Below are 23,192 nucleotides of genomic sequence, written 5' to 3' on the forward strand. Positions count from 1 at the left end.
TTGAGTGCTGGAGAGCCACAAGAGGCTTGAAACTGCAACTGTCCTCCTCCTGTCCCACAGACTGCAGCCTGTCTTAGTGCATGCAGTGGTTATAGACTGCCTAGGTCAAAGAGAGCCTGAGGCTACACTAGTGAGGCTGAGCTCACTGAACCAAGATTGGATGTCCCAGGGGTGGAGGATCCTCTAATAGGATCCTTCAGTTTAGAATCAGATTTATTCTGAGTAACACTAGTAATATTTACCAAAGGTGTTTATTCAGCTCTCATTTCCTGCCTATGTTGGGAGATCCACAGCTTATCTCCATTTTGCCCCTTAATAACCCTGTAAGATCTGACGAGGGACGTGCCCAGAATTACACGGCTGATAAGAAACGAAGCCAGGCTTTGAATCTTTCACCAGAGCTGGTACAAGGCACCTTGCAGACTAGCAGGGGCTGAAGTTTCATCCTGGTTTCCCACCATTTCCCTTGACCTGTGGTGTTCAGATTCCATGAGTTCTGCATCCGTGGCTGGTGCATTGTTGGAAAGAAGCAGACGTGTCCCTACTGCAAAGAGAAGGTAGACCTGAAGAGAATGTTCAGCAACCCGTATCCTTTGTTTGGGTCCTTGTGGGAAGTGGATGGTGGGAAAAAAGTACTGGCCAACATGACTCTGTGTCTGGATCTCTCCCTCCTGCCTTCAACCTGGAACATATTCAGCATTCAGTTTGGCTTCTCTTCTAGGGAAGTTAGGGGTGTGACATGAGGCAGGATTAACTGCTCACCTTCCCATTATAAACTGATAGTAATAGCTGCTGTCATTCACCATTTCCTTTGTGGCTCGTGCTGTGTTAAGTACTTCTCTTGCATTAGTTCATTTAGTTCCTTAGCAACTTTATGACCTGAGTTCCCCTTTTTCTGCTGCATGGTTCCCTGTCCCTTCCTCTCTATACACTAGCTCAGGTACACAGGGAACATTATGTTCCTAGTGTACTCATTATAGTCCCAGAACAGGAGATTCTGGCCTCTTCCCTTTCAGGTTTCCTGCTTGGTTCTTCCAGGGCCCCGCTCAGGAACAAGCATAATTCCACGGCCAAGCTGAGGCTTGAGACTTCCCTTATTTTGCAGAGACCTGGGCCAAGCTAATCTCTCCAGTGTTTTTAGAGGGATCCCTCCACAGTTTCATGAGCTTCTCTGTGCTTTCCTCAGAGCTGGCCTTCCCAGGCCCCCCTCTCCAGACCCCCTGCCCAGCATTTAGATGTAAAACAAAAGAAAGGAAACCCATTTCCTGGCCTTATCAGGGTTTCGTTCTTAGTACCCTGGATGGCTCCTCCTTAGAGTCTCTGCCAAGGATGATTCCCTCGTGACTAGCCTCTGTCCCTGTTCCCTTCTCATTCTGACCCTGGACTCAACCCCTTCCTCAACAGAGACAATCTTCAATTTTGGACATTAGAAGAATATTCAGGTTACGCTATCCCACTCTTTGCAGTTATTGTCACCAACACATTTATAGAGTATCTAAAAATGCCAGGCCGTGTGTTCTCACACTGGCAATTCTATCTTAGAGTGTTGCCTGGAGCCCCCCCCCCCCCCTGCATGTTGGTCATGGAGGGCCATTTCACCCTTTTACTTCTCTGATGTCTGTCCTGTCTGCCCCACAGTCTCCTCTGTCTTCCTCCCCTATTCTCTGGGTTTAGATGACTTCACTCCAATATGGAGAGTTACAGAGAGGATGGGCAATTTGCAGAGCAGCTGGAAGGTGTGGTAGACCCAGGAAAGGCTGGGGACTCCTTCCTCCCATATGAGATGAACTCGTAGCTCTTGGATGTATGCATCTGATCCTTAACCCATTGACAGCTGGGAGAGGCCTCATGTCATGTATGGACAACTGCTGGATTGGCTTCGATACTTGGTAGCCTGGCAGCCTGTCATCATTGGCCTGGTGCAAGGCATCAACTACATCCTGGGCCTGGAATAGTCAGGAACACAGCAGTGGAGAAACCACCCCACCCACCATGGACCTCAGGGCACTCTCCTCCCTGCCCATGAAGACCTCCTGGGTGGGAAAGACTCAAAGGGGCGCTTGGGCCACTCAGGACCCCTCCGGCTGTGTCCGGGCCGGGGAGGGAAATGATGGAGAGCCAGCCTGTGGGGCTGTCAGCAGTGGGGGGCTTTTTAAAAGAAAATTATTTTGATGAATATATTTAAAAAAACTTTTTTATTGTGGAGCGTAGGAGTTAAACGCCCCACCCCTTCGAGCCTCACCTTGCTTGAGTAACATGGGAGCACAGCCATGATGCTTTTGGTTTAAAGGAGTCTTCTCATCTCTGGCTGAGAGTGCTGGTGGGTTCTCAGGTAACAGAGAGCCTCAACCCACCCACTCCCTTTCCCTTGCCTTCCCTCTGCAGGGGTCAGCCTGGTCCACTCAGTGTGGAATGGTTAAAGAGCTTCAGTTGTTGCCACAGATGAACACTGAGGGTCCAAGTGTCTTCCCTTCTACCCTGTCTGATGCAGGATGGATGTTTTATCAACTCTCTCTCCCCCTGACTAGAAGCTAAAGGCGGGGTGAGGCAAGTGGAACCTCTTCAGTGACTCTTCCAACAAGGGAAGCCCTGGGGCCTCAGAATTCATTGACAGTGTGTTTGGGGACAACTAGAATAATCAACAGCATGAATAACCTGCCCCTGAGCATGACTGTAGTGAGGCAGGAAAAGAGGCCATCTATATATAGTTAGGCCACGGAAGCCCGGAAGTGGTAATGTGCTCCAAAAGCCACTCTGCCACATCACTTCCTTCCTGAAAGCCTGAGGGAGAATGAGTATGTGTTTGTATATTCGAGTGTGTGTATGTGTGCGTGCGCAGCAGAAGGGTATCCTATGTCAACTTCCCCCAGTCGTCAAAGACAAACTTCCGTGAAGTTAACAGGGGATTCCCAGCCCAGGGAATATCCCTGTGTAAATTCTGTCACTCGTGGGCCTGACAGTGGGAATGGTGGATGGGTGGGAAGAAGGATAAGGTCTAGGTGAGTTGTAAAAAGGGGCTTCCATCCCCCTTTTTCCTGAAGAAATCGTGAGGGCAATCCCGGGCTGACAGTGCTGGCTTTCTAGGGCAGAGGGGCTGTCAGGGCTGCCTCTTCAAGAAACAAGCAGGATCTTGTCACTCCCGTCTGAATAAAGCTCTGTGAGCTGGGTTGGAAAGCTGAATATCCATCTGGCTTTTCTTCTTCCTACTTCTTTCCCTGGGGTCCCTGGGGGTGTCTTCACTCTACTGCTCTCATCTGAGAGCTGGGGCCTGAGGGTGGTTGGTGCTGCTTTTTTTGCTGTTCCCCTTCCAACATCCCTGGAGTGGTAGAATGCTAGGCTTCTGACTGGTGACATTAGAAGCCTTGGAGCGTCATTGGGCCCCCTTTCAGTCTGAGGTGGCTCTCCATCCTCACTACCTGAGGTCAGTACCTATCACCACCCACCCTCCTCCTGCCACTCTGACCCAACGGTGGCTTTCCATTACCTCACTGCTCATGCTACCTGTGGGCGCACCATCAGAGGGGAACAAGGACTGGTTGAAGTGCTCAGAGATCACTCTTTCACTTTTATCCCATGGAAAACTTGGGAGAAGTCAAGGCCAAAGTTGTTTTTATTCTTAGTCCTGAGTCCCATGACTGCCCCAGTGGCCTGCCTCTGGTCTTGATGACATATCAGTGTAGTTTCTGGCTCCTCTCTCTGCCAGGTGGTTTTGCCTCTGGACCTAATTCCTAGAGATATAGTGAGGCGTTTCCCAGAAGCCTAACAGCAGAAGGTAGAGGGAGGAACTGAGAGGAGCAGAAATGTGAACTAGACATCTAGAGAAAAAGAAGAGGATGTGACTTTTGACATCATAAATTAGGAATATGAGTCTGATTTTTTTATGTTCCTGATGCATCCTCCAAGTCCAGTCCATCTCCCCATCCTCCCTGGCTATTATCACCAGCTGTCACTCTCCTGATCAGAAATCACAAACCTCAGACAGAGCTGTTGCACACACTTGATACATGCATATATTGTAGGATGGATCTGATCTGCCTTGCACAACACTGAGAGTAAATACTGCTTTAGATTTTGCTAACCCTGGTCCTGGCCCTGCCACAACCCCAGCTCCCTTTATTCCATCAGAGATCGGAATGATATTTATGTAGCTCTCCAAGCTGCTAGAGCCTATGTTGGGCCACTGCTTCACCAGGAAGTGCCTTCCCCTCCTCCTAGGGCCAGCTTTCAGCTTATGTTAGGCTTGACTGTAAGATTTTCTGCAGACGAGAGGAAAGTACTCTTGGTGTACTTCCTGTGACGTGGCACATGGGGGTAGACACAGCTGAACTGGGCTTTGCAGCTCCGAGGAAGGAGCTTCTAAAAAGGAGGACTCTTCAGGACTTCTTGGGAGCCAGGTAGGGGGTATTTAGACTACTAGTGACCCTCGACTGTAGCTCTGGCCAAAGGTACTAGGACAAGGGAAGTGAGAGGGTTTGTGGGTGTGATAGAGGGTATTGAGTGATGTAGCTGGTTGGAGGTGAGGGAGCCTGAGAAAGACCAGGATGGTGATAAGCTGGTGAAGCATTAAGCCTAAAATGATTGGTGTTCCAATTTGGGGTTCTCAGTGCCTAGAAATGTTGTCCCCTTGATTATCAGTATGAATGTAAAAGAGGAAGCAGAGGCCTGCTCAACGGGAAACAAAGACATGGCTCTGAAGGATGGAGGGGAACACCAAAGTCCTGACTCTTGTCTAGGTCAAAATTGATCTATGAGAGAATCATCTGGTTCACACGTAGGTGACCTGAGCAACGAGATGTATATAAGACAACAGTTTGCTATTTGGAGAACAGGGGCCCAAGAGTTAATTGGATCATTTCTGGGCCCTGGAGCATTGGCGTAAGAAGGTGCAGTACCTGCCCCTCTTAGTGGCTTAGTGCCTGCTTTGAATCCCTGGTTAGAACAAAAGTGAAAGTGAAACGGGTGCTGGCCAGTACTTTCCCAGAAGGAGTTCACTGCATCCTGCCCTTCTCAGAACCACTCCTAACAGTGGAGAGAGCATCACCTTCCTTTGTGACTAGGTAAGTCCCTGGTCCCTCTTGGGGCTTGTTTCTACATCCCTAATGCAGGGGTAAGATTGGGCTAGATAGCCTTCACATTAATGTTAAAAAGAGTTGGGTGGGTCAGATTGTCACTAGTGATACCCAGCTTGTATCTGCATGTTGACATAGCTCCAGCCTGGGAGTCACTGGGACAGATGGACAGAGTAATAGCAGTGGCCTGGCAGCCCACTGAATATTTCAGACCCAAAGACCAGCTGTGGAGTTTATAAATCCTCATGTATGACTGGGATCTAGAAAGACTACTGAGAAAACGTAGTTGTCACCCACATTTCCCCATTCCTAACCCTTCCCCAGAGAGGAAGAAGTCACAGATATATAGAACCTGAGCTTGCCAGCTCCTCATGTACATCACGACCATGGGACAGAACTGGATACCAGGTGGGACTTGGGGCTGTGCATGGAGGGGAATTGGGTGGGGGTTGTGATCAGAAAGGAGCAGTGCTACCATCTACACCCCAGGTGAATTCCACCCAAGTCAAGAGTGCTATTACTGGTATGTCTGTGTGTGTGTGTGTGTTTTGCTGGGGATTGAACCCAGGGCCTTGCAAGGCAAGCACTCTACCAACTGAGCTATATCCTCACCCCATGAGTGTTGTTACTCTTAAGTTTCTATCTAGATACTGTGGCTCTGGCTCCATTCGAGGGCTTCTTTGTGCTTCATTCAAAGGCCTAAAGGGTGGGAGCCGAGGAGTCTGCCCCTTGGATTCCCTGAATCTGGGTCACAGTCTTTACCCAGGCAGCAATTCCATCTCTGGTCAAGACAGGAGCTGACTCGGTGACTGTCCTCTCCTTAGACTCCAGTTCTTTGTGGGTACTGCTTCTGTATCTCCACATCGTCACTCTTTTGGCTGGAGCCACACCTGTTCCTCAGACTATCGCAGCTGCTACTGCCTCAGCTGGGATCTCCAAGGACCCTAGCCCCTCTAGGTCTCCAACACTTCCACCAGCTAAGAGGTGTCCAGCATTGGAGGTGACCTGGCCAGAAGTGGAAGTGCCACTGAGTAAGGAGCAATTATGTTAGGATCCCAGGACACTGGCCAGAGGGTGGAGATTATCCACGGGGTTGGGTTGACTCCAAAGTTAACTTTTCACCTGCTGTGTATCACTAGCCAGGCCAGCTTGGCAGAGTGCTCACCATTCTGACCCCCAACCTGGCATCATGGTGTGGGCTCAAGGCCCAGTTCCCAAGACGACCCCTTTCAAAGGGGACAGAGATAATTCAGACTCAGAATTGTTGTAGGTCCTCAAGGGCCTTGTTTGTAAATGTACTCTAAGGTGCAGCCCCTCTCCCCAGAGCCTGCCTTCCCTTTGGCCATCTCAGAAGAGCATCAGCCTGCTAGCACTGAGCACTTGGCCTAGGGCGCCTAGAATCTCAGAGCCCGGGCACTGGAAAAGGTCATCCTGAAGAAGAGGCTCAGAAGTGGAATATGTGACCTAGGACCCTTCCCCACATACCCATGCGTAGGCCTAGATAACTGTACTTCCCCTTTATAGGCTTCCTTGCCTTGGTGGGGTGCACAGCAGCCTTCCAGGTTCCTGATTTATGTGTCCGTGAGGAGCTGGCAGGGTGGGGAGAAGGGAGAGCCTGATCTGCAGAAGGGCTAACAGCCACTTGTATCCCCAGATGGAACGCTGACCTTGTCCTGTACTGCCTGCAGCCACTTCCCCGACTTCAACATCCTATACTGGTTGGGCAATGGTTCCTTCATTGAGCACCTCCCAGGCCGGCTGAGAGAGGGCAGCACCAGGTGACAGGGTGGTGAGGCCAGCGGGAGGGAGGGCTCCCGCTGCAGCTCTCACACACAGCTTTTCTTTCCCGTGTTCCAGTCGAGAGCCTGGAATTAAAAGCACTCGACTGTGGAGATCCTTGGTGCTAGAGGAATTGAGCCCTGCCCTGCGAAACACCATCTTCTCCTGTGTGTTTATGGACCCTGGGCAGGTTGCCCAGCATCATATCATCCTGGCACAGCTCTGGGTGAGGAACCCAAGGGAGGCTTCCAGAGACATGTCGAGCTCCACTTCTGTGTGGGGAAGAAAGGAAGGGAAGGCCCATCAGAGAAGCCTCCAAGTTAATGCCCCCATTTTCCCTAAGGTCAGCCTGAGGCAGAAACAAAAAGGACTTGAGGACTTGGGCAGGGGAGGCATGGCCTGAAGGAAAATGACCAGATGTCCTTCCATTCCTTAACCCTGATCCTTGTCTGCCTTTACTTCTCCAGGCTGGGCCGAGGGTGGTCCTGCCTGGCTCTCAAGAAGCCCTGCCTTCCAGCCAGAGCCCAGGTCCCCAGCTGCCCACATCAGCAGGGTCAAGAGTGAGCACAGGGCCAAGAATAGCACCACCGTGAGCAGAGCCTGGACACTTCCCACCTGGAGGGCGAAGTCTTGGCTGCAGGCTGTGGGCGAGCAAGCGGCTCCTCTTCTCAGATTCAAACGTCCTTCCCACCCACCTAGAAAATCCCAGTGACCTCCCCTTAAGGCTCCCTCCTCCAGCTTGCCCTTCTCTTCACCTGTCTCATTGGCTTTTCTATGTCCTACTCATCACACATATCTCCTGCTCAGAAACCTTCAAGACCTGTCCAGCACCTTAGCCCAAGACTCACATGTCCTGCCTGAGCACCCTTCCTTGTTTCTAAGATGGCTCCCACTCATGTGCCTTTGCGTCCTTGGTCCTGTCTTCCTTGCTATTCCAACAGGTGACCCTGGGAGACTGGTTGAAATGCCGCCTCTTCAGTGATGGCCACACACAGCTCTGGCCACATGTGGCATTGATTTCATGTTGCCTACATGTATATATTATTTTTTCACCTTAATGAACTATCCCAGGGAAGGGGACAGTGGCTGCTTCTGATCCCCAGTCATCCCCAGCAGGACTCACAATAAATCCTCATAAAGGATTATTCAATGGAGGCATCTTGACATCTGCTTAGTCATTTAGACCTCAGTTCCGCTCACAGGAACTTTGCCTGTCTCAGGAGGGAGCATGGGAAGAGAAGGACTGCCACTTAGAAGCCTTAAAACAAAACCAGATTTAGAGATCGCAGGCCCTCAAGAAGCCTTGCCTCTGGCTCTCAAGAAGCCTTTTTAAAAAAGAAAAGAATTGCTCAGGAACAGAGGCCAGAAATGGAGTATGGGAAGATCCTGGGGACAGAGGAAGGCTCCAAGGAGCCTAGATTTCCCTCATTCCATACAGATCAAGGCTGCTTAGCACTCAAGGGAGAAAAATAGACTTTATTTACAAGAAATAACATTTAAAAAAAGATCCATCCCAGCCCTTAAAAACCTTCCAATCACTCCAAATCCAACCCCAGTGCAAGTCTGGGGAAGGTAGGGTATGTATGAGCTGCTGTTTAAGGCTGCCCTCCCACCCCACCCTAGCCCTGAGACCCAGGGCCCATTTGTCCTGGAAAAGAACATTCCTTGGGCATCTGTGCCCTTGTGGAAGAGAGCAGGGGCTCCTACTAGGTCATGCCCAGTCTTCAAGAGCAAGGCCCCACCCCTTGCTAGTCCCCAGCCACGGAGAGATACAAAGGCCAGGGCCTGCTCCTCTGGTCCCCTCTAGGCTGGGAGTAGAGTGGCTGGGCCCAAGGATACAGCCACTCAAAGCCAGCCTTATATCTGGTTATGATAGAGAATTGACAGCTCCAACAACAACAAAAAAAATTAGGAGGCAAGGTTGGGAGAGGGCCCACACTGTCAAAGCTTGGAGCCTCCTGGGCCAGCTCTGTGAAGGTCCAGGTATAGGCCAGGGTGTGGGCAGGCATCACTGTCTCTAGGGGTTTGGCCACTATTGGCCTGGGAGCTGAGAGAAGGCACTGAGAGGGACAGTAGAAGGAAAAGGACCAGGAGAGGTCAGCATCAGGGTACACAGGTGGGGCCACTCACTGGTACTGGCCTTTAGTGCTTTGCCTGAAAAAGAGAGAGAGTCACATGGTGAAAAACCCTTCCTCACCCAAACACCTGACTGGGATTCCTTCCTTCATGAATCTGGACACATCTAGCTTCAATTTACCAGTTTCTGGCCCTACTTAAGCAGCTCTGGGTGTTGTCAGTGGAAAGGGGGTTGACCTAGCTCCCCTCTGACAATAAGCTGCTATTACCAAACCCAGGGACACTTCTTAACTCTCCAGTGGCCTGACTTGGCCCTGCCCTGCGCTCCTGCTCCTATCAATACTTCTACCTTGCCCTTGGCCCGAGGGGTGGTAGTGGCCGCAGAAGCAGTGGCAGCACTGGCTGTGGTGGTGGCAATGCGTGGAGAGCGGCGGGTTCCACTGCGGGTATTGGGGGAGGCCTTGGACTGGGCCTTCTTTGAGGCTCCTCGTCGTAGAAGACTATTTCCCAGCTTCTTAGGTGTGTTGAGGATGTTGAAGGCCATTGACTGACGCCGGTCAGCCTGTGGAAGAAGGTCAAACTGGGAATTCACAGCTGCCTTCCCGGCCAGCCTGCTACTCCAAGGCTCAGCCAGCAAGGCTTTGCTAGTGTCTTCTGTCCCCTCCAATCCCGGTCTAACCTGTTTTAAAACAGCTGGAGCTTTCTTCTGGGCCTCAGTAGTGCTCTGTTTGCGCCCTTCATGTCGGTCCCGGGGAGTCATGGGGCGTGGGAAACAGCTGGTGGCCTTCTTGGACTGTGGGGAAGAGAATATGACATCCCAAGCCAGGTATCTTGGGTTCTTAGAGCCAAGACTTCGTCAACCTGTTCCCTTTTCCATGGCCCCACCCATGCATCAGGCCTTTGGAAAGAAACCTCCCCTTTAATTCACTTCTCAAACTGGGTTAGCTGAGCCTGACCTGGACACACTGCTATTCAGAACAAAACACAGAAGCCACTGTCACCTACCTCAGGGGTGCCAGGGCCCTGGTGGCTCTCTAAAGAGACCCGTTTGCGCTGCTGCCGTGTGGTGATACCAGTGCCCTCAGCAATCTGGGTTGGTTGCATGCTGGCTCGGCGCAAGGTCTCCCGGGGGTCTCCGGTTTTCATCTCTTCATCTGTGATGGTGCCCAGGCTCAGGGAAGGCTGCAGGAGGTAGAAGTTGTCAGTGAGCCCCAGCTGTACAGAAATGGAACAGGAACTGGGCCTACCTCAGAACTTTTCAAATGCCTGACACTTGGAATGACTGGATCCTTCCTACCTTAAAAGGCGTCCCCCTTCCTGTTATCTACCTGTACCCCAGAAAAATAGGCAGGAGTTCCATACAGACTCCTCTCTGAACTCCTACCCACTCACAGTGATTTAATCCTGAGCTGCTACAGCTGCTGGCCATTCCATATGGAAGCATGAGGTGGTCACCCTCCTCAGCAGGAGAGACCCAGGACACTAGAGTGTAGGAGTTACTGCACAGTGACCCCCAAGGCTCACCCTGGACTCCAGTGGATAGCAGGTCTTCAAGTGTGGGGGGCATACTCGGTTGCGCTGTTGTAACTCTGCAATGCGGTTCCAGTCATCCATCTGCTCAGGCTCATCCTGGCAAGAACCCATGTAGAAGCTGTTCCTTCCTGTGGAGGGCAGAAAAGTTGTCAGGAGCTAGAGTCAACAAATTCCCCACTGGCCCTGATACTTTCAGATTCTCCTGCTAGTGTTCCCTTCCACCTACCCCAGGGACTTCAAATCTAATACCAATGCTACAGGGACAGGAGTGAGACATGCTGACCATTTCAATCATGAGGCCTTGGTTGCTGCTCTCTCCCTGGGAAGGTCGTTTACAGAGGATAGGATTACATACTATTCACTTGTCAAAGCTTGGTGTCTCACACCAGGAGAAACTAATTAAGGGCCAGGAATTAATACCTGGAGGAGTGGAAGGAGTTCCTGGAGCCCAAATAGCAACAACATCCAAGAAAATTCTGGCCAAGCTAGCCCTTCCAAGAGCCCATCACCAGCTGAGGAGGGCTTCTGACAGGTAACTGTCACTATCATGTCACTATCATGTGTGAGCACCCCTGGTTCGGACTGTCCCAGCATTACCATAGCTGGACAAGCGAGATTCTGAGACTACAGAGAAGAAAGGCAGGTGGTACCAGAGCAGCAAGGAAGCAAGGGGGCCAGCCTGGGGATTCTAAAAGCTTGCCTCTTTTTCTTGTACCAGGATCTACTTCTAGTCCTCTTACCTGGTGGGGCCCCACTGGACACCCTGGCCTGGGAGCGGCGAGCAGAGCTTCGAGTGGTGGGTCGGTAGCCAGGCAGGCTAAGCAGAGCTGAGTTGCCATCATCAGGAGAGCCCAGGCTGGGTAGAGACTGAGTTGAGGAGGCAGGCCGCAGGGTGGCCTGGGAAATAGGGGCGGACTGTGTACTGTAGAAGGATGAATTGGCACTGTCTGGTTCCTCCACATCTAGCTTCTGCAAGAATATGAGTTGTGTTGATAAAGCCACCTCCCATTCTCTCCTTGAAGCCCCACACCCCACTGCCCCTCAAGGGCCATGCATGTCTGCAAATGAGCAGAAAGCCTTTATAAGATGCTGAGCCTATCAAGACTCTTTTCTATCCATTTTTTTCTCCATGAAGTCCTCTAAGGGAAGGCAGGCAGAGTTATCAATCCATTTCAGAGGTACGGTATAAAGAAATAAAGTAACATCTCAACTAGGAAGTAGGTGAACTAGAGCTAGAACCCACAGATCCTGGGATGCATCATACACTCAGCCTTGGCCTTCAACCTCTGCTGTCCCTTAGGGTCCAGAATTCCTGGACCCCTACCATCTTCTATAACTTCTCTGGCTTCTTGGTAGAAGGCACCTTGCATACAAAGAGCCACCTGCTGCATAAAGGCACCTCTCCTCCCAGAGAAAAACAAGGGCAAGAGCCCAGGCCTGGGCTGCAACTTCCCATCCTCTCCTTTCAGCCTGCAAGGAATCAATGCTAATCAATGTCTCACATGAGGTGGACACTAACCTTGGAGTTAATTACACAGGGGTCTAATTCAGCTCTGCCCTTTTCTACAGAAAACTCCTAAGTAAGTCACTGCCCTTCGGATCTTTCCTAAGGGAAAGATACAGCTTTTTCATCTGTATATTAGGAACTGGTTGGTCATCGTGCCTCATTCCTGAATGAGGACCTAAGGGGAAAGATGCCTATGAAAGGAAGTAGGAATTACTGTCCTGGAGCCCTATTACCAGCAGCCTGACCTTGGTCATGGTAATGTTGATGATTTGTGTTGTACGCCGACGAGCAGACCGGGTCTTACGGCCAGAGTCCAAGAAGACATCCCCCAGGGAGTCTAGACTGCTCTCCAGGGGGGCCTGACCTCGAGCAGGGATGGGGGTGAAGTAGAGGCTCTCCAGGGATTCCACCTTGGGGGGCAGGCGCTGGGAGATGGGTGAGGCTGGCTCTCCAGGGATGCTTGTGCCATCAGGCTGGGTACGAGGCATCTTGCTGTGGAAAAGAAAACTGCTCAGGCATGCTTCCTGGGTTGGCTATCACTTTGGTCCCCAGTGGCCATTTCTTGCATTTATTATAAGCAGAGGTTCAGAAAAGCCCTTGGCCTGGGCCCAGCCTTCAGTCCACTCCTGGGGCTTCTAAGTCCTCCATACCAGTGATTCCTGGGTCTCTGGGCTAAGCCTGCTCTTTAGGGCTTAGATATCCCATGGAGGCCACAGCTACTTCACAAACTAAGCCCATCAGGCTGATCTTCCTCATGCTTCTCCTGTTTCATTACGGGGGCACACACTTGCAAGGCCCCAGTCCTTGAACAGAGACACAGTCGTCCTTCTGCCAAGCCATCGCCACACTGCCTAAGCAGCTCTTCTCTCCACACTCCTCTCCATGCACATGTCCTTCCTTGGTCAACCTTGCCTCCTCTTACCTAGACTTTATAAAGAATGGCTTCTGAGAGAGTCAGCAGAGTAGTGGCAAGGACAGACTTGGGCCAGGCTGCCCAGGTTCAAATCCCAGCTCCACGACTGTGGGACCATGGACAAATGAATGGCCTGTATGCCCCAGTTTCATGTGTTTAAGGAGAAATGACAAGCTACCTCATAGATTTGCTGGAGAAGAAATGAAGTGCTTAGAACAGTGGTACATAGTCAGTAATATAACTGTTTAGTAAGAACAATAAATGTATTTTCAGTCTTAAACTTTTACACTTGCTATTGAAACCTTTCTAAAATGCAAACCTGACCATATACTCCTCAATTTTGACCCTTCTGAGATTCCTCAGTGCCTTTAGGATCAAGTCTAGACACGAGCTTCCAAGAGGGAGTCCAACCAGGCCCTCTGAGCCTCCCAGCCTCCTTTTCTACCTCTGCTCACAATGCACTCCTGTTTACCTAGCACATATACCTGTGGATTCCTTTAAGACTCAGAAGAACAAAAACCTCCATGAAGCCTTTCCTGACCACTTGCTTCTTTTCCTTCCCACTGTGCCCTATCCAGAAGTCTGTCATCACACCTATGATGCTTTATAGACTTCCAACTGAGCACAGCTGGAAACTGAACATGGCGCATACCTGTAATCCTAGCTACTGGGGAGGCCAGGATTCGAGGCCAGCCTCGGGCTATTTGGCAAGACCTTGTCTCAAAAAAAGAAGGACTGGAGGATGTCGCTCAATGGTACAGTGCTCCTAGGTTCAATCTCCAGTTTCACCAAAAAGAAAGAAAAAACTTCCATAGAGTAAAAGGATAGCACTTTCACTATCATCCTGGCCCAGTATCTGGAATACAGCCTTCTGAAGAGCAGGTGGTCAGTCAACAATAGATTTAGGGTGGAGGGCTGTCTCCTGACCTGCTGATACTGAGTGGGGTCCCCTCCTCGCAGCTCAGATCCAGGCTGTCAATACTCAAGTCCAGCTGGGGTTTAGCTTGGGGCTCACGGCTCTTTAAGGTGTCAGTTGCCACTTGGAATTTACCCAGGTCTCGAAGCTGTTGGTCTGCGTGGGCAACCTGGTAAAGAGAGAAAGAAAGCCTAAGGCAGGTGTGGGCTCAGGTAAGAGGGAAAAGGGGTCCAAGAGATCAGAGCTGAGGTGAGTCTGTTCAGCCAGATGCTTACCTGTGCTTCCAGGCTGCGCACCTGGGCAGTAAGGTGGCGGCAGGTCTGTTCAGCCTCCTTGGTCTTTAGCCCAGCCTGCTGCAGCTCACGACCCAGACGGTCAGCTTCCACCCGCAGCTCCTTGTTCTCCTTCTGCAGCTGTTCCAGGCCCCGTAACTGCTCCTGCAGCTCTTGATTCTGCTGTTTTTTGGCATCATAATGGGTCTTGGCTTTCTCCATCTGTGTGGACAGAGGGATAGGTGGGGTGTGGCAAAGCCTAGAGGGCAGTAGGAAGAGCAGAGCAGGCTAGAGCTGGGCATCTCACCTGCAGCTTATAGTGCTCAGCTGCCTGTTCCTTCTGGTTCAACTGGGCCTGCAGTTCATTCACCTGGGCCTGGAGGCGCTGGGCCTCCTGCTGGCTCTCACCTCCCTGGGCCTGGAAAGCCTGAGAAGAAAGGCTGGGCTGGCTGTTCCACTCTACTGACCTTCTCTAGCTGGCTGCTCAGGCTCCACAGGTGTTCCAGACTCCTGAGTATTCTCTGAGGATGTTAAGGCATCCCCCTTCCCCCAATACACACACTCCCCCCAGCTACAGCCTATGGAAACACCACACATGCTCAAAGTCCACATCTGTGGAAGTTTTCCTAACCAGCTCACCCCTCTGCTGGCCTCTGACAGCCCTGTCTTTGCCTTGAGACCAGGCACAAAGTATCATCCTCTTCCCACATACACAGTCTCCCCAAGGAGGAAGGGAATCCTCTGAGAACACTGGGTGCACAGCATCCTAGTACAGATGGTGGTGTTAGGCACTTGGCATATGAGTTCTCCTGTGACAGGGAATTCACTTCTCCAAACCACTTTTAGGAGGACCTTCCTTGTCAGGCACGGTGGCATGTGCCTATAATCCCAACAGCTCGGAAGGCTGAGGCAGAAGGATCTTGAGTTCAAAGCCAGCCTCAGCAAAAACGAGATGCTAAGCAACTCAGTGAGACCCTGTCTCTAAATAAAGATACAAAATAGGACTGGGGATGTGGCTCAGTAGTCAAGTGCCCCTGAGTTCAATCCCCGGCATCCCCCCCCCCAAAAAAAGTAACTTTATCCTCAAAATTTGAGATGTAGAAACCCTGCAGAGATTTAAGTAAACTGACCACATCACAGTGACCAAATGGCAGTCACTGTCTGAGTGTGGTCTACATGACTCCAAAGCCTATAGAATCTCATTTTGATGTCATTACTGCCTCCTTAAGAGCAGGCCTGCATCTGATTCTCCCCCTGCAATGCCAGCAAGTGCTGGTTTGCTGTAGACACTTGATAAGAGCATCCCATTCTTGCCTCTCCTACATCTCTTATCTCAGAGCAAGCTCAAAAAGGACTATAAAAAGTATGTTTATCATGTAATCAGAACATGGTGCAGGGTGTATGGGAAGGTGAGCAGAAGAAATGATGCTCTGAGCTCCCATCAACACCTGGGACCCACTAGGGGTTTAGCAAGTCCCAATGCATTAATGCCCAATTCCTTTGCCTCTGACCAAAAGTTCTGAAGCCTGCAGCTGCAAAAGACAAGTATTAGAACAAAGAAAGTGACACAGTTGAAAGCATTAAAAATGTTAATCGTAGGGGCTGGTGGGAGTATAGCTCAGTGGTAGAGTACTTGCCTAGCATGCTCAAGTACCACATATAAACAAATAAAAGATGGAATGCTTTGAGAGAATGATTAATTGCATTGTAAGCCAACATGGTAGTGCATGACTGTTATCTCAGCTACTTAGGTTTAAGACCAGCCTGGGTAACTTAATGAGACTCTGTTTCAAAAAAAGTAAAAAGGGTGCTGGAGTTGTGGTAGAGCATTTGCCTAGCATGTGCAAGGCCCTAGGTTCGATCCTCAGCACGCCATAAAAATAAATAAATAAAAAATAAAAGGGGCTGAGGATACAGCTCAGTGGTGGAGTACCCTGGCTTTAATCCCCAGTACCTAAAAAAAAAGGAAAAAGCACTCTCTCACCCTGGAACCGAAACTATCAAACTACCTAGACTAGCACTGTTCCACAGAACTTCCTGAGATGATGGAGAACTCTGTACATGCGTTGTCCAGTAGAGTAGTCACTAGCCACATAGAATGACTGAGCAAGAGCAATGTGGCTAGTCCGACTGAGGATCTGAGTTTTTTTATTTAATTCAATTTAAATATAAAGAATCATAGGTTGACTAACAGTTGTAGTGGACCGTGAAGGTCCAGAGGGATGGGAACCTTTCTGGTCTTCTCCAAGAGGTCCCAAAAGGCATATGTAGCACTCCTGAGCCAGGTACAGAGCTCCTGAGGCTGCCAGGAACCCAGCTGCCCCTCCTCTGACCCCATACCCCTGCGGCTTAGAGAGCACTTCCCTCTCCCAATCTCCTGAGGCAGCTAGTAGCCAGGCCTATCCCCTCCGCTGGCCCACCTTCAGCTTCTGCTGCTGCACCTTGCTGGCCTGGTCATAGTCAGCCAATTTCTTACTCAGTTCTTCTACCTGGGGAGGAAAAGAGGAGATGAGAAACTCAGGAGGCTTTTCCTTGGATGTCTGGACAAAGTAGGGAGCTTCCCCAGACCAGTGTCTCCACAGTTCATAGAAGGAACTTGGGTCCTTTCTCTAGACTGCAGTTAGGGAATGGCCTGCTGCCCAGACTGGCTGGCAGAATCTAAAGGAGGTAACTTCACACAGATGGTAACAGGGCCATCTACCCATATTTAGTCCACCCCCCAGCTGCTGCCACCTCACTACCACCCCACTGCTGCCATCACTCCCAAGCTCCCAAACTTTCCCAGGCTGGGGGCAGGAATAGGGGACCTAGGCTAGTCCTCTAGCAGACATAATTAACGGACACCCAGTTTTCCTTCTTTCCAGAAATTGCCAAAGCAAAAGCCCCAGATGCTCAGACCTCTTCCCCATCTCCATGGGCCATTAGGGCTAGTGCTAGCGGTGAGACCACTGTGGTTAGCACTCGGGGAACAGACTGCTGGAAGACAAGAGCAGGGCAACACACATACTCCCAGCTCCCCCATTCCCACAAAGGAAGAGGAAAGGGAGGAGAGGGATGGGAAGGATTGAAACAGACACAAGCAGCCCTGACTCCTCCAGGCATTCCAGGAGTTCAGGCATGACCAGGCAGCAAAGGGAGAAGCAAGGGCTCCATTGCTAACTGTTTGCTTTTCACTTTGACTGTCCCCAATCATCTCAGGCTCCTTGGAGGAGGTGACAGGAAGAATGGAAGGTTCAATAATTCAGAAGGCCTGAGGTGACTGGGAAGGAGGGCGGTAGAGGGGTGTTCTCACTAAACAGCAGCTCCACAGGCATGACATCTCTGAAGCACTGAGATCCTTGAGAGAGAGGCGGCCAGACCACATGATCCCATCTCGTGCAGACCTTGTCTGATCCTCTCAACCTTGGCTTTCCTGCTCTAGACAGCTCCATGCCATGCGAGGTGGGCATGCTAAGCCCACCACTCTCCCTGTCCTGTGAAGGCTGCCTTCAGATCACCTTTGTGGTTGTAACAAAGGCATACACTGTGGGGGGCAAAAGGGCACTGTGTTAAACAGGGCCCACAGGTAACTCTGCTATTCCTCTTAGTTGAATATCCCTAACTAAAAACAGGTCTTAGGAGGTTTTGGAATCACAAGGATTCAGTTTTGTCACTGGTTCAGGTCCATGAACGATGAAGCCTATGCCACCCCTCATCCCTGACAAGCAGATAAGACAGTAGATAAGGGCGGAGAGGCCGACCTGGGATGGGTGGGATGAGGCCTGAGGGAGGGCCCAGCACACCGCACTCCTGGGCAGCCTGGGCCTGAATTCCACGCTTGACCCTGCCCCCTTCACAAACAGTTCACAACAGGAGCTGATGGAGGCAAGCTGCAGGCGGGGTCATGCACCAAGACTGGTCACCGTTTAAGCAGCCAGCATTTATCAAGGACCCCAGGCATTACCTGCTTAGTCTGCTCTCTCTGAAATACCTCTAGCTGTTCCACCTGTGCACGGGGGAGGAGCAATGGAGACAGTGAGAAGGGTGCCCCTCTGTGGCCAGGCTGACCTCAACTGGGCTCTGACACTTCTCCTCAGGCACCACTTGTAATAAGTCAAAAATGCCAGTTTGGCTGCTTCTAGCCCCCAGTGGCTTTGGGGGCCTCCAGTGCAAATATGCGTCTGGAATAGATGTTGGTCACCACAACTTGGCTCTTAAGGACAAAGCTTATGGGAAAGGGGAGACTGTTGGTATTTTCTTTAGAGGGGAGAGCAACCAGCCATATCTCCTTTTCTGCCACCCAGTGAACAAGGGAAGGCAAGACATCGCAGCATGGTAGCCAGATGCCACAGAGTACAGAGGTCCACTTCCACCATGTCCCCACTCTTAGGTCCAGATGTTTGGAATGTGGTGGAGCTGGGCACCTACCTGGGTAGTAAGTTTCTGCCTCTCTTCCTGGAATCGCTGCCTCTCCTCTAGGACCTTCACCTTGGCACCCTCATATTTGGCCGTCATCACCTCCAGCTCCCGGGTACTGTTCTGTGCTTCCTGCTGCATCTCCGTCAGACGGGTCTCAGCATCAGCACGCACAGCTGCCAACTCTTGTACATATTTCTCCCGGGCCTGGTCCAGCTCCACTTCCAAAAACTGCCGGCCAAGGTTGGCCCGCTCTCCCAGACCCCGGTTCTCCTCTGCCAGAAGGCCATGAGCCTTCTTCAGCATGCTTAGCTGCTCTGCGTAGCTGGCCTTCTCTGCCCGCAATTGCTGGGCTACTCGCTCCTGTTCTGCCATCTTCTGCCGCAGGGGCCCTAGCTCCCCAAGCTCCCGCTGGGCCCGCATCAGCTCTGCCCGAAGTCCACCAGCTGCCTGCTTGCTCTGCTCCAGCTCCTCCCGGTGGCGCTTCTCAGCAGCTGCCTGCTCAGCCTGCAGCTGCTGGCAAAGGTGCTTGGCAGGCAGCAGCTCACTTACCAGGGCCTGTGTGCTGGTATGCTCCAGCTGCAAGGCAGATAGGGCCTGCTCCTTCTGGAAGAACTTCTCCTGCCATGCCTTCAATTCTTGGCCCAGCTCCTCAGCTCGCTCTGCCTGTGAGGCCAGCTCCTGCCGCAGGTTCTCAGAAGTCACTCGTTGTTTCTCCACCTCCTCCCGAAGGCTCTGTACCTCCTCTCGAAGAGCAGAGCTGCGTTCTGCAGCTCTGGCACTGCTGCTGGCTGTCTCTGCCTGGAGCAGGCGCAGCCTCTCCTCCAGCTTTTGGCTCTTCTCTGACTCGGCTATAACCAGCCGCTTTAACTCCTTGCTCTCTCCCTCCTTCTCCAGGACCTGACGGTTCAGAATGGACACCTCCTCCTCCAGGCTGCTGATGAGGCTGCTCTTCCTTTCTGCCTCCTGCTGGCTCCGGGCTACCTGGGCCTTCCATTCCTCCTCAGCCTTGCTATGGTCTTGGACCTTGGTGTGGAGAGTGGACAACTCCCTCTGGGCTGAAGCTAAGGTGGCCTGACTATGCCTCAGCTCCTGGGCCTTCTCCTCCAACTCACCCTGAAGAGTCTCAAGGGCTCTGTCCTGCTCAGCCTTAGAGGCACGCTCAGACTCCAGGCTGCGTACCAGATCATCAGCCTTCTCCTGCTGCTGCTGGTACTGCTGCTCCAGCCTGCTCACCACTGCCCGCAGTGCCTCCAGCTCAGAGCCTGATGACTCTTTCTCTCCAGCAGCCTTCAACTGGGTTCCTGGACCAGAAGCATCGTCTCCACTGGCCACGCCTACAGGCTGCAGGTGCTCCTTTTCCTTCTTAGCCAGCTGTGCCTTCAGCTGCTCCATGGCTTGCTGAAGCTCCCTTAGCTCTGTTCTCTGGGCTGCCTCCTGCCCACGAAGCTTGGCCAGCTCCTGGTCTTTGCCCTCCTTTTCTGCCAGGGCCTGGGCCAGTGACTCTTGCAGGGTAGCAAACTCTACACGCTGCTCATTTAGGGCATTCTGCAGCCGCATCTCAAGCTCAGCCTTGGCTGCTTTCTCTAGGGCAAGGTCAGCTTGGGCCCGTCCCCGCTCCTGGGTCAGCCGTGCCACCTCTCTCTCCTGCTGCCCACGCTCCTCCTGCTGCTGCCCCTGGCTCTCCATCAGTGCAGCCCGCAGCCTCTCTAGCTCACTGCCCATTTGCTCTGCCTCCCGCTCCATGGCCTGCAGCGCTGCCTGTGTGCTACAAAACTGCCGTCCCTGCTGCTCTTCTGGCCACTCAGACTCTCTGTCTCCAGCCCTCGGGGGTTCCTTCAGTAGCTCCCGAGAGGCTGTTTCCTGCTGCTCACCTGCCTTACGCACCAAGGCCTCCAGGCGGGCCACCTCCTTGCTAGTAGCAGCCATCTTCTCCTGCAAAGCAGAGAGGTCATCTGCCAGCTTCTGGGCCCTGACCTCCTTCTCCTGGACCTGCTGAAGGGCTCTAGCCAGGTTGGCATGGAGCTGGGCCAGCTCATTCTGCTGTCGGCCAAGCTGGAGCTCACTGTGGGCCTCTATCCCTGCCACCTTCTCCTTTGCCTCCTGCAGCTCCTGGCGTGCCTTCTCACACTCCTCCTTCAGGGTCATTAGCTGTTCCTGGAACATGGCGTCATACTGTGCCTCCTCTTGCTGGCTATCCTCAAATCGCTCCCGCCAGGTAGCTACCTCCTTCATGAGCTGCTCACACTCACTCTCAGCCCTGCGCTGGGAAGCCATGGCTTCTGCCAGCTCCCGCCGCAGGGCTTCAGTCTCAGCCTGATGGGTCTCCCCAAGCTGTTGTAATCGGGCCTCAAGCCCCTTACGTCCAGCCTTCTCTTCTTCTAGCTCCTTCCGTTCCTGCTTCTGCTGCTCCACCAGGCTTTGGGACTTTGCCTCCAACTCAGAGATGCAGCGCTGCTGTTCTTCTCGGGCATTTGCGGCCTTGCGCTTCTCCTCTTCAAGGCTGCCCTTGGTGATCTTCAAGGCCTCTTCAAGGGTCCGTAGCTGCTCTTGGAGCTGTCCCTTCTCCTGGGCCACACTTTCTCTCTCAATGGCTTTTTGTTGCTCAGCCTTCAGCTGGGCCTCAAGTGATGCCACCTGGGCCTGGAGCTCACGCCGCTCTTGATGGACTGCCTCAATGCGGGCATGGAGTTCCTCCACTTTTTGGCTTAACTCTACCTTCTGCTGCTGGGCCTGTGTCACTGAGGCCTGGGCACTGTCCCGGGCTTCATTAGCAGCCTGAAGTTGCTGCTGCAGAATCTCCAGATTGGCAGCTTTCTCCTTCTCCAATGCCTCCAGCTGCTGGCGAGCTGTATCCCGCTCCCTTAAGAAGGCCTCTCGTGCCTCCGCAACAGTGGCCAGTTGCTGGGCGTGGTCCAGCCTGGTTGCCTCCTGCTCCTTGGCTACCTCTTCCAACTGCTGCTCCTTCTGCTTCAGGCTGCTGCTCAGCTGCTCCACCTGGTGGCGGAGGCCCTGGGAGGCCTGCTCTTGCTGTTGGAGGACCTGTGCTACCTGGGCCTGCTCCTTTTGGGCCTGCTGCTTCAGGCTGGCCAGTTCTTGATCCTGCTGCTGTAGGGTGGCATTGAGTGTGGTGAGTTCTGCAGTCAGAGAGGCCACCCGGGCGGTCAGCTGAGCCCCCTGAGCTTGGGAGGCCTGCTCTAGCTCCTCTTTAGCCTGGCCAAGGTTGGAGATGGAGTTCTGCAGATCGGCAATCAAGCTGGCCAGCTGCTGCTTTTCTTCTTCAAAGTGGCCTCGCTCAGCCAGCAGCTGGGCTTCCTGCTTGCCCTGCTCACTCTCCAGCATCTCCACTCTGGCTTGGAGCTGGGTGTTGTTTGCAGCAAGAGTGGCTGCTTCTTGCTTCAGGGTTTCCAGCTGGTAAGAGAGGAGACCAGTGGGGATCAGCAGGAGTCTTCAGTCATCATGCCCCCTCTGAGAACTGAGGAACACAGGAACCAACCCCAGCATGCAGGTCTTACTGGCTGCTCCTATGTGTTCCTACCTGCAAGATGTCACCCAACACCTCGCCCTTCTCCTGGGGCGGGTTTTCCTGCAGATGTGCCAAACGTTCCTCTAGCTGTGAAAGTTTTCCCTGAAGGATTTCATTCTTCTCTTCAAGACATTTCTGGGAGTAAACAAGAGACCCATATAAACAGAGAGGTGGAACAGGCACCAGATGATCAAACATGTGACCTTACCATTTTGATACCAAGATCTCTCTATGCCCTGGCCTGGGGAAAAAAAAAATTCAGGAACCATGGAGCTGAGCCTATGGGGGACCTGACTTTCTGGCCCTAGTTCTTGAGCTAAATTAAATCACAGTGTGGGGTGTACACTACTTCTCCAAGGCTGCAGAGCTTACAATTTCAGTACCAAGAGACCAAATACAGTATCATAGCCCCTTTCTCAGACAAGCATTGACCCCCAGATTATCCAAGCAACCACCAATTTAAAAATTGCCCCTAAGTATCCACACTAGCAGCAGCCATAGCCCCCCCCCCCCCACTTCCCTACTACTGTTGGCTGGGTACCAGGTGCATCTTTGAATTCCTAATCCATCCAGAAGTCTGGGAGGGAGTTGTTACTGTCCCTCTTCTACACAGACAGAAATCTGGAGCCCAGATGCTAAGTGCCTTGCCCAAGGGCTACATGGTTAACAAAAGTGGGAGAGTTGGGTAAAACAGCAGCAATAAATAATAAAGGCTGAACATCCTTAATCTGGAAATCTAAAATCGGAAATGCTCTAAAATCCACACCTTTCTGAACTCCAATGAGATGCTCAAAAAGTTTTGGGTTTTGGAGTATCTCAAATATTTGGGACTACTTTATGTAGACTTTATGGGATACTCAACCCATAAATCTATGTCAATATTCCCAAATCAGAAAAACTCTAAACTCTTGACACATTTCTAGTCCCAAGCATTTCAGATAAGGAATAACCTACCTGAAATAGCAACAAACACACTGAGAGCTTACTTACCCCTCACCATGTGGCAAGTGCTTTATATATATTATCCCATAATAGTTAATGAGGCAGGTAGTTGATGTTATTACCCCTTCTTTTTTTTAATTCCAGGGCTGGAGATTAAACCCAGGACCGAGCTACATCTCCACCCCTTATTATTTCTGATTTTGAGATAAGGTCTTGCTAAGTTGCTGAGGCTGGTCTCAAACTTGGGGTCCTCCTGCCTCAGCC

The 23,192-nt window shown here is 51.8% G+C and overlaps 3 protein-coding genes across 10 annotated transcripts in view; 2 read left to right on the forward strand and 1 right to left on the reverse strand.

Annotated features, from left to right (window-relative positions):
• Rnf121 (ring finger protein 121) overlaps positions 1–4,394 on the forward strand; it is a 60,872-nt gene extending 56,478 nt beyond the window's left edge. For both annotated transcript variants that reach the window (XM_027942544.2, XM_071616448.1), the window contains 2 exons: positions 485–586; positions 1,835–4,394. In XM_027942544.2, the coding sequence (XP_027798345.2) occupies positions 485–586; positions 1,835–1,955 (223 nt within the window). In that variant the 3' untranslated portion in view covers positions 1,956–4,394. The remainder of the gene's footprint in view (positions 1–484; positions 587–1,834) is intronic.
• Positions 4,289–8,002, forward strand: Il18bp (interleukin 18 binding protein). Of its 2 annotated transcripts, none has more exons than XM_027942547.3 (7): positions 4,289–4,394; positions 4,938–5,057; positions 5,394–5,477; positions 5,894–6,100; positions 6,724–6,847; positions 6,927–7,191; positions 7,316–8,002. In XM_027942547.3, the coding sequence occupies exons 3-7, from the start codon at positions 5,441–5,443 to the stop codon at positions 7,439–7,441; spliced, it is 759 nt and encodes a 252-aa protein (XP_027798348.1). In that variant the 5' UTR covers positions 4,289–4,394; positions 4,938–5,057; positions 5,394–5,440; the 3' UTR covers positions 7,442–8,002. The 2 variants fall into 2 exon arrangements, with proteins under 2 accessions (XP_027798348.1, XP_027798349.1); XM_027942548.3 differs by having other exon boundaries at positions 4,290–4,394; positions 6,927–7,074.
• Positions 8,003–8,304: 302 nt separating this feature from the next.
• Numa1 (nuclear mitotic apparatus protein 1) overlaps positions 8,305–23,192 on the reverse strand; it is an 80,251-nt gene continuing 65,363 nt past the window's right edge. For 5 of the 6 annotated variants that reach the window (XM_071616444.1, XM_071616445.1, XM_027942542.2 and 2 more), the window contains exons 13-26: positions 21,999–22,121; positions 18,473–21,871; positions 18,009–18,050; positions 16,486–16,554; positions 14,373–14,492; positions 14,069–14,287; positions 13,805–13,962; positions 12,210–12,456; positions 11,198–11,426; positions 10,449–10,585; positions 9,930–10,106; positions 9,604–9,717; positions 9,274–9,486; positions 8,305–9,002 (exon numbers count right to left, since the gene is read on the reverse strand). In XM_071616444.1, coding sequence (XP_071472545.1) covers positions 8,991–9,002; positions 9,274–9,486; positions 9,604–9,717; positions 9,930–10,106; positions 10,449–10,585; positions 11,198–11,426; positions 12,210–12,456; positions 13,805–13,962; positions 14,069–14,287; positions 14,373–14,492; positions 16,486–16,554; positions 18,009–18,050; positions 18,473–21,871; positions 21,999–22,121 — 5,259 coding nt within the window. In that variant the 3' untranslated portion in view covers positions 8,305–8,990. Of the gene's footprint in view, positions 9,003–9,273; positions 9,487–9,603; positions 9,718–9,929; positions 10,107–10,448; positions 10,586–11,197; positions 11,427–12,209; positions 12,457–13,804; positions 13,963–14,068; positions 14,288–14,372; positions 14,493–16,485; positions 16,555–18,008; positions 18,051–18,468; positions 21,872–21,998; positions 22,122–23,192 lie in introns of all 6 variants that reach the window. The other variant, XM_071616446.1, reaches the window with a different exon arrangement.

Source organism: Marmota flaviventris, chromosome 9 (genome assembly GCF_047511675.1).
Source record: "Marmota flaviventris isolate mMarFla1 chromosome 9, mMarFla1.hap1, whole genome shotgun sequence".
Lineage (NCBI taxonomy): Eukaryota > Metazoa > Chordata > Mammalia > Rodentia > Sciuridae > Marmota > Marmota flaviventris.